General features: G+C 29.7%; 1 protein-coding gene across 2 annotated transcripts; it reads right to left on the reverse strand.

Annotated features, from left to right (window-relative positions):
• Positions 1-4,000: 4,000 nt before the first annotated feature.
• LOC145001761 (ABC transporter G family member 3-like) lies at positions 4,001-8,796 on the reverse strand. Of its 2 annotated transcripts, none has more exons than XM_078961110.1 (11): positions 8,673-8,796; positions 7,613-8,086; positions 7,446-7,525; positions 7,072-7,358; positions 6,815-6,986; positions 6,605-6,718; positions 5,867-5,995; positions 5,564-5,755; positions 5,099-5,458; positions 4,461-4,568; positions 4,001-4,364 (listed from the first exon to the last, which is right to left on the reverse strand). In XM_078961110.1, exons 1-11 carry the CDS (start codon positions 8,791-8,793, stop codon positions 4,107-4,109), a joined length of 2,295 nt encoding a protein of 764 aa, XP_078817236.1. In that variant the 5' UTR covers positions 8,794-8,796; the 3' UTR covers positions 4,001-4,106. The 2 variants fall into 2 exon arrangements, with proteins under 2 accessions (XP_078817236.1, XP_078817237.1); XM_078961111.1 differs by lacking the exon at positions 8,673-8,796 and adding an exon at positions 8,592-8,610.
• Positions 8,797-9,407: the final 611 nt, after the last annotated feature.

Below are 9,407 nucleotides of genomic sequence, written 5' to 3' on the forward strand. Positions count from 1 at the left end.
AAATATGAGTAACCAAGACTAGAAGATAATGTTCTTATATATAAAAATGTAAGTAACCAAGACTAGAAGATAATGTTCTTATATATAAAAAAGATGAGAGAATAAAATGAGTAACCAAGAATGCAAGATAATGTTCTTATATAGGTAAAAGATTGCAATTAATCATTCAATTAAGTTAAAGAAATTGAAAAGTTTTAGAGTTACAAATGCATATCGTTAAAGACAATTAACTAGAAGAAGTTATAAAGTTGGAGAGGTTAAAATATGGTTGAAAAGAGATTATACTTAAACCATATTGATTTGCCAATGGATGGAGCTTGAATGATGGTCGAAGACCTTCAAATAACTAGAGCCTCATTTTTATATCCATCATTATGTTAGTATAGAATAAATAAATAAATAAATAACTAAATAAACTAGAGTATATTGTGTATAAGGGGTGAAAAAAAATGAAAGAACCATAGAGAAGATTAAAGGACCAACAATTCATCTTGAATAATCATCGCATTGGACATCTCTCGAACATAGATTGAAAGACTATGAATCAATTATGATTTTCCAAGAGTAACAAAAAACCAATTCATAATTATAAATCAATTTAGTTTTTTTCATGCAACCTTCTTATTTCTGATTTTTTTTTTTCAATCTTTCTTAATACATCAATTTTGATAATCTTATTTCACGCATCCTTTAAAAAGATCGATATTGTATTTGTGTTAATCTGATTTCAACCAGACTCATCGATTTTGATTTCTGGTTTTTTATTCGTATTAATCTGATGTTATGATTCATGTAATTTGTAAGATTTCATTAACATTTTTCACTTCTTTCATTTTAGTTTTTAGATAAAGAAGGTAATTTATGTGTTTTCTAACTGAATTTATGTGGTTAACTTGAAACTTTTGCATCATAATTTTTGAAATCCTTGTTGTTGGAGTTTAAAAAATGGTTCAAAAATCAGTATCCTTGTTGTTGTAAAACGATTCAACGTAATAAGTTTATAACTAGGTGTTCTCGTTTTTTTGCTTTTTTTTTTCATTGTTTTATAAATTTAAAATGATAACATGTTGCCTAAAAAATATTTATCTGATACCAAGAAAAGAAAAAAAAATGAGCGACTAATACTAATACAAAAAATATAATGATAACTTTATAACAAATGCTCCCAATTAAAAAAAAATAATAAAAAAATAATAAAATAAAGTTATCTAATGTAGTTGTTGTCTACTGTAAGGGTCTTGTGTTTTTATTTTGATCGGGACCTTAAATCGGCTTGAATCGATCATGATTAAAATGCTAAATAAATTTTATTTTTGATTAATAAATCTATTTGAATATGCAAAGTTAAAATTAATATTATTTCTCAAAAAAATGACCATTAAAAATATTTTTCAAACAATCAAAATACATCGATATGAAATAGTAAAAAATATAGTGATAATATAATCGTTCTTTAATTATGTACGTGATAATTTCAGTAATATTTTAGTTCAATAATTATATACATGTGTTAATAGACAAATTAGATTTAAAAAAACTTTTTAAAATATTGTATAAATTAATTAATTAAGTTTTAAAGAAAACTTTCGAAAATGTTAAACCTATGACAAATGTATATACTATATATCAATAAGTTTTTATTAAATAATAATAAGCTAATATCATAAAAATAATAACTTTTTAAAATGTTAACTATTAATACTGTCATTAAAAAAAATCCTACACAATGTTGATTATATTTATACCTAAAAAAAATCGATATAAACACCTAGACGCCATTAGTACAAGAAAAAAAAAAGTGCATCTAGTAGCATATTAGCATATCTTCGTTAAGTGTTCACATCATAAGTCAAATATTAAATATAGTGAGTGTTTCCAAAAACGTTACGAAAATCCATGTGTTGTCACTCTAGATTCAAAAACATTAATAAATACGTAAACCCAACTGATTTAACCATTCATGTTTCCAAATATCTTAATGGGAATCAAACTTTATTGAAAAATCAAGTGGGAGTGTCCTTTTATTAGTCCGGTCGTTTTCTCTCAAGAAACACACAAACATTGACATGACCCTTTTCAATATAAAACTTCTGATCAAATTTTCGTAGTTATGCCTTCCAAGGTTTTAGTGGAAAGTTCAATGTCCCATGCTTTGAAGGTTTTAAGATAAAATGGTGTATAATTGTACATTTCTATTATGTAACGAAGAGATAAGAATGTATTCGAAAAGGCAATTATGAGAGTTGTCTTTAAGTGCCATCGGTGATTTTAAGGTTGGTTAAAAATAAATAAATAAATAAATAAATAAACTTGGTTATCTAATTTGCTGCAACGAGCCGGTTCACCAAAAGGTTTAATTCTTTTTATTTTTTCATATTGCCATGCGTCTTCTTTAGGTAAGTATATTTAAATTCATTTTTATATTTGCTACTGCTAGGATTTTAGTTAATTACTATATTTTATCTTTGGTAAAAATAAATAAATAAATAAAACATCCTGAAATATATAATTTATTTTTCTCTACAAAATAAAATCAATATTGATATAATTTTTTTCATATATTTTTAGTCTAAAATGAAGTTTGGTTGGATTGTTAATGAGTGTAAATAATTAGATCGGTCTAGATTGTATAAGTGGAAGATAGAAAAATTAGTTTTTTTATTAAAAAAAATAGATTGAATTGAATTGATAATATACATGACACATAAACATCTGTTTTTATTTTTTATTTAACTACATGCATAGACATCACATATTTTTATTTTTTATTTAACTATTGTCTATTACAATTTACAACATATGAAAAAATAATCTCTTTCGATCCATATCATTTGGTACAATTTATTATCCAAATATATATATATATATATATATATATATATATATATATATATATATATATATATATATATATATATATATATATATATATATATATATATATATATATATATAAATGAAGAAAGGAGAGTCAAATAGTGGGTTCATGAGCTCACTAAACATGCATTTTTGACAATACCATTTGTCAGGGAGAGTGGTATTCCCTACCGTACATCTCGCATTTTTTTTTTTTTTTTCTGTACGATTTTGCACATCCTTAAATGACCAAAAAAAAAAAACATTTTAATATATTTTTTCATTCTTTCTACATGGTATTAGTAAACTATGTCAACTTTCATTTTATAGTTTTGGCTAAGTTTTGTCAATGTTGTAAAAAACGTTTTACGTTAGCTAGTCGGTAAACTAAGGTTAAGAAATTAATCGGTTAGACGTGAATTAATCGAGGACCATCAATTGTTAATTTCTTAAATTTTAAAAAATTAAATATGACCAATATTATATCAAAGTTCGTGAATACCGTAAATATAATAACAAAATATGTTAATATAATTACTACAAACATTAATCATACCTCAGATAGTTTCTATTGAGATATAACTTTTCAAAGTGTTAAAATTTAATCATTTTATATTGTTTCACTCATTATATATACAGAGATTAATCATTAGATGTCTTCTAGTTGGTCGAGTAGTGCCTAGCAATTAATCAAAATGAATTTTACAATATTGAGTTTTCCAACAAAGAAAAATTGAAATTTTCTTTTTCAACTTCTATTAAAAAAAATTCAGCTACAATCCAACCTTTATTACATTTTTTTAAGATCTCTACTTACACTTTTATGAAATTTCATACATATTTAAGTAAAATACTGTTAGATCGATTAAAAATGCCATCCTTTATGAACAAAATGCATTTGTTAAGACATGTCTTTTTAAAATTTATTACCATTATTTGCACAGTCCATAAATCATTTTTTCTTTCCCAAAATTGACGACGAACATCTTTTCCTTATGTTTAATTTTGAAAACACAAAAGTCAAAATGTAAAAGGAAATATATAAAACAAAAGTGTTTCTAACAGTATCTTAATAAAATATGTTAAATGTGATAAAAATATAAGTCCAACGTAATAAATAAATAAATAAATAAAGTTTTCAACATGTTGAAATCTTTTTTTTTAAAGTTGTATAAAAAGTTGGGGGAAAAGTGTAAGATACACTTTTCCGTGAACAACTCAACCCATAAAAAAAACGAACATATATTTATTCATTGTGCGACATTGATCTTCATTTTACAACATACAAATCTGAATAAAGAAACATTCTTCTTGACACAAATATGTAGCAATAGGAACACAACAACTCGATAACAAATAGCCATAAAAGAAATAATATATAAATTTTTCCACTTGGAATGATCATTAGGAGACACATCATATACATTTTCAAGAGCTTGATAACCCGAAACAGTCCTCATTTCCCCCACTGCAAATGAAACTCCACTATATTCATTCTCCAAGATTCCCTAAAACAAAAAATACAATATAGTGATTACATAAGTTGATCAAGGGTAATCTTGGAAAATCACAATAACTTAACCAAAGAGTATAATGAACTCTACCTGAATTGAGAATGTATGGAAGGTAATGTAGGATAGAGGGTACATCCATACTAGCCTAGGCAAAGCACTTCGAATTCGAAAATAGCCAGCCGAAAGCATCATCACTACCTGTAAAATCAAAAGCATAAGCAAAAATGTTTTTTAATTCTCAAAATTATATCTTTATTTCACAATAAGACGTAAGATCCCTAATATTGTCCGTTTTGGGCAACCTGACTTTCCAGCGAGTCACCCATCCTACTACTGCTCTCATCCAAACACACTTAACCGTAGAGTCCAGGATGTGACCGCATGCCTTTAAAACGTTGCTACCACATTTGCATTTCCTGGATGGTACAAAATTTCACAGTCGTAATCGTTCATTCGTTCATAAGTTCATATTCAAATCCTTCTGACTTCACTTCTGACTGAACAAGTATTTGAGGCTCTTGTGATCGGTATAAATGTGAGGGCACCAGATCCCATGATCCCATAAGAACTCTTTAGTTAAGCGTGCTTGGATTAGAGTAGTACAAGGATGGGTAATCGCATGGGAAGTTTTTGCTTTTTGTGTCAGGTTGTCAAAAGCAGACAATATCTTGGTACGTGCCACAGCGTGTGGATGCTACATAAGATATTTGTTAGCATCACAAACTTACATGTATAAACACAAGCGTTGAAATACTCGAAAACGTATCTTGCAATATGGTGACAACAACCAACATGAGTCCTTCGTTAACCAAAAGACACATGAAAAAGTTGAGCACAAAATACATCAAATGGCTAAACTCGCTTCGAAGCTCAACGAGGAAGTAGAAGACTAGACTTGATGAAATTGAGATGAGAAACAAGAACGGAATGCTCGCTAACAATTGCCCCATTAAGAAAACAAATCCTCCCGAATGTCCATTTGAATCTTCACAAGCATACACCTTCACCTCCTTCAATTGCATAGGCACTCCAACAATGCTTAAGAGCGACGTAAAAGATATAAACATAAAGATCGCAGCAACTCTCATCTGCAAACCATCAAAAGAAATTATTATTTTTTTTCATTTTATTCACTTGCAACATGATTTGGTTAATTAGAAAAGAATCACCAACAAAAATTTTATAAAACATACCTCAACGGACAATAGCGAATGACCTAATCCCGAAAACATAGTGCCAATACATAGCGAAAGCATCATGCAAAGAATTAACCGAAGCCAATAATATTTCCAATCCCTTGACATAATCAAAAATGATCTCCAAGTCAATACTGCAATTCTTGCCACACTGCTTGCCTTACCCTTGCTTTTGAGCAACGGGCCTTCCTATTGTCATAACTTTTAAGTTAAGATTCATAATCATACATGCTAACATGCCCACAATAAAAAAAAAAATGTAAAAAGAAAAATGAAATATGATTATTAGTTATTGTATACCCTTTCGGTTAGCCTTAGTATCATTGTTTCAACTGCTGCCACGTCAGCAGACAATCGGTAGGTTTCTTCAAGCGTACGAATTGCTATTGCAGTGTCCATATTAACCGATGAAAGATCCCCATTGTCATCCTGCCAAAGTTTATGGATATAGTAAGATTATTAAAAAAAAGAGGAAATTGTAAAAATAAATGAAAGGGTTAATCTCGTAAAAGACCTTATATTTTGTGTTTTTTTCCGGATTATACCTCAAATTTATTTTTTCAATGAAAAAGGACTTGTGCTTTTTTATTTTTTCCAAAAAAGCCCTCAACCTTCTAAATGCTTCCAAATAAACCCTCAACTTTTTTAGTTTTTCTCAAAAAAAAAAAACCCTCGCATTTTACAATTTTTTTCGAAAAAAACGACTAAAAGGGCCAGATTAGAAAAAACGAAAAAATACAAGGTCTTTTTCAGGCAAAAAATAAATTTGAGGTTTAATCCGGAAAAAACAGAATATAATGCTTTTTATGAGATTAACCCTAAATAAATAAAATAAAAAAAAAAGGTTATACTTTGGGCCATTTTGTGGCTTATAACCATTTTGACATTATATAAACAGTCAAAAAGGTTAATTTGAAACAAAAGTTGAGTGATTTGATGGAAAAAAAATTTAAGTAATAAAGTTTTTTTTTTTTTTTTTTTTTTTTTTTTTTTTTTTTTTTTTTTTGTAATTTGCGGAAATAAAAAAGAAGCACTTACCTGCCAGTTTTTGCAGACTGAAATAATCCGGTCAAAGTCTGTGTTTATGGCACGAAGAAAGTGATCAGAAGGACTTTGCATGATGGGGCAAGGAAATCCAGCATTTGAGAAATGCTACATGAGTAAAGAATAAAGATCATTTACAAAATTACAAAAGTACCCTTTTCTTTATAAAAGCAAAACATGATATTTTTTAAATGAAACTTTTACCTGCAAGCAAGCCAATGTCTCTCCAAAAAACAAAGTGTTTCCATTTGAAAGAAGACAAATTCGGTCAAACAGACCAAAAACTTCAGTGCTACTTTGGTAAATTGTGAAAATAAGTGTCAACCCATTGCTTGCAAGCTTCTTTAATGTCACCATCATAAGTAGTGCAGAAACACTGAGTATTTAAGATTGAAGATTCTCTTAGGCATTTCATCGAACAGCTTGAATGCAATATATAAAAATATAAGTTGTAAAGTGACCTGTCGAGGTGATACAGAGGCTCGTCTATGAACAAAAGATGTGGTCTCGTTATGAGCTCCCTAGCAATGGTGATGCGTCTTTTTTCACCTTTAGAAAGACCCTTTGTACAGCAATGGCTGCCTATAAGCTTGTTTGCATGATCGTTCAATGACATTGCGAGAATTGCATCCTCAACAATACTTTTTTTCTCACATAAGAAACCAGGAAGTTGAAGTAGTGCTGAGTAGTAGAGATATTCACGCACTGTTAGTGAGCCAATAAGTGTGTTTTTCCTCCCGACAAATCCCTATAAATGGAAAAAAGGAATATGTTTAGAGCTTTCGTTTAAGGGGAAATTAACTCTTTTTATCAAGTAGTAATCTTGGAGTCTTACATATGATCCATAGTGCAAGGATGACTTTGCGCCATTTACAAATACTTCACCATACACTTTTGCGGAATCATCCAATCTCCCTAAATCATACAATCAGAAATAACATTATGTTAAAGTTTAATTAAAGTAAATTGGAAGCAAAAGATAATGACGAAACAGCCCATTACCTGAAAGAGCTTTCAAAAGGGTAGATTTCCCCGATTTTGCAGGTCCCATGATCACTGTAATTGTTCCAGGTAAAGCAAATCCATTTGAGCTTTTTATAACCCTATCAGAATACTTTCTTTTACCCTTTATGGTGACTGTCAAATCCTTCCATACAATTGAAGCGCCTGAAATCTTTCTAGCCACCGGTGGTGGTGGGGATGATGATGACGAGGACCTGCTATTAAGTTTGGAAGGAGATGGTGAAGCCGTTGTGGTAGCAGCGTTAATGGTGTCGCGACCCTCCTCCACCTTGAGCTCAACATCTGTGTCGTCCCAATCTGGTGAATCCTCGAATGAAATTGGGTTTCTTAAAGAACCGGGTTTTCTTAAGTAGTAGAAGTGACTGGAGGGTAATTTAGTAATTGGACTGCTGGCTGAAGATGATGAAGATCTGTAGTTATCTGATTGAGACAGTATTTCTTCCATTATATTGTCTGCCATTGAAAATTAACAACCCCATTTTAGCTTCTAATGATTTAATCGATCTCGATACGTTGTTGTGTTGTATCAATTTGATTGGTTTTAACTTTTATCCTTCAATAATTACAAAGAAAGTGAAGATATGCAATTAAAATTGAACATACAGTTGCTGAAAACATTCTTCTGTGCATGGTAAGTTTATATAGAATCAACTTCAAACCTTAAATTTAATACGAATGTGTGGGGGTTAAAAGTAAAGAACATCTGACTAGATTCATATTCAGAGTAAATGAAGAAAAAGAAAATCAATCGACCATTCTACTTTTAACCATTAGACAAGACAACGACTACAGAGAAACCTAAAGATATTAATTTTTATCAGAAACATAACTGAAAAAATCGAAAATGAGATATATTCGTTCGATTAAGTCTTTTACAATGTCTCAAACCCAAAAACCCCAAATGGGGTGTTTATCAGCAAAATCAATTAAAAGCATATCGAGAATGGCTCTTAGATACATGAATAGTTGAAGTGTGAAGAACATAGAGCTGAAGTTCGGAAGGTGAAATAGGGCATACGATGAAGAGAGAAAGACTGACCTGGACTTGATAGAGATACAGTAGAGCAGTAGAGTGTGAAAACGAAAGTGAATAACGAAGAGTAAAAATAGTGTCGAAACTGAAGGGGCCAATTATTCCCTACAGGAATTTTCTTTGGCATCTACTAATGTTATCCATAATTTCCCAAAACACCCATTGTACAAACATTATCAAAATAATAGTTGATTAAATTTTTTTGTATATAGATAACAGTGATTACAAACGGGATGATAAAAAAAAAAAAAAAAAAAAAAAAAAAAAAAAAAAAAAAAACTACTTAAGGTTTTGTTTAACCATCAATTTTTATTAAGTTAAAAAAACTACTAATTTGTGGTAAAAAGTTTTAGTGAGAGCATTGTTATCTATAATGTGTTGAGTTAATTACGGAAATAACACTATACTTTTTAAGTCCAGTTTAATCATCATTTTACGGGTGCTTCTTTTAGCAAAAATGAAAATTGGTGGCTCATTCGACTACTCAGTGATCCCTATGCTTATATAACACATCCCTATGCTTATATAAAAAAGATGTCTCTAAAATGAAATAGGGGATTGGTTAATCGGAAAGCTCGGGTAGAACTGGACCTAAAAAAACCATTATGGTTCGTTATCGATTAGGTACAATTGGCACATAATGTTAAAAGAATTAACTAAGTATCAGATCGACCAAATTGAACAAATGATAGGTCAAGATCATGTTATTCATTAAGAGTTGAAGATGGGAGAACGAGCAAA

This window comes from Lactuca saligna, chromosome 6 (assembly GCF_052625555.1).
Source record: "Lactuca saligna cultivar CGN05327 chromosome 6, ASM5262555v1, whole genome shotgun sequence".
Taxonomy (NCBI): Eukaryota; Viridiplantae; Streptophyta; class Magnoliopsida; order Asterales; family Asteraceae; genus Lactuca; species Lactuca saligna.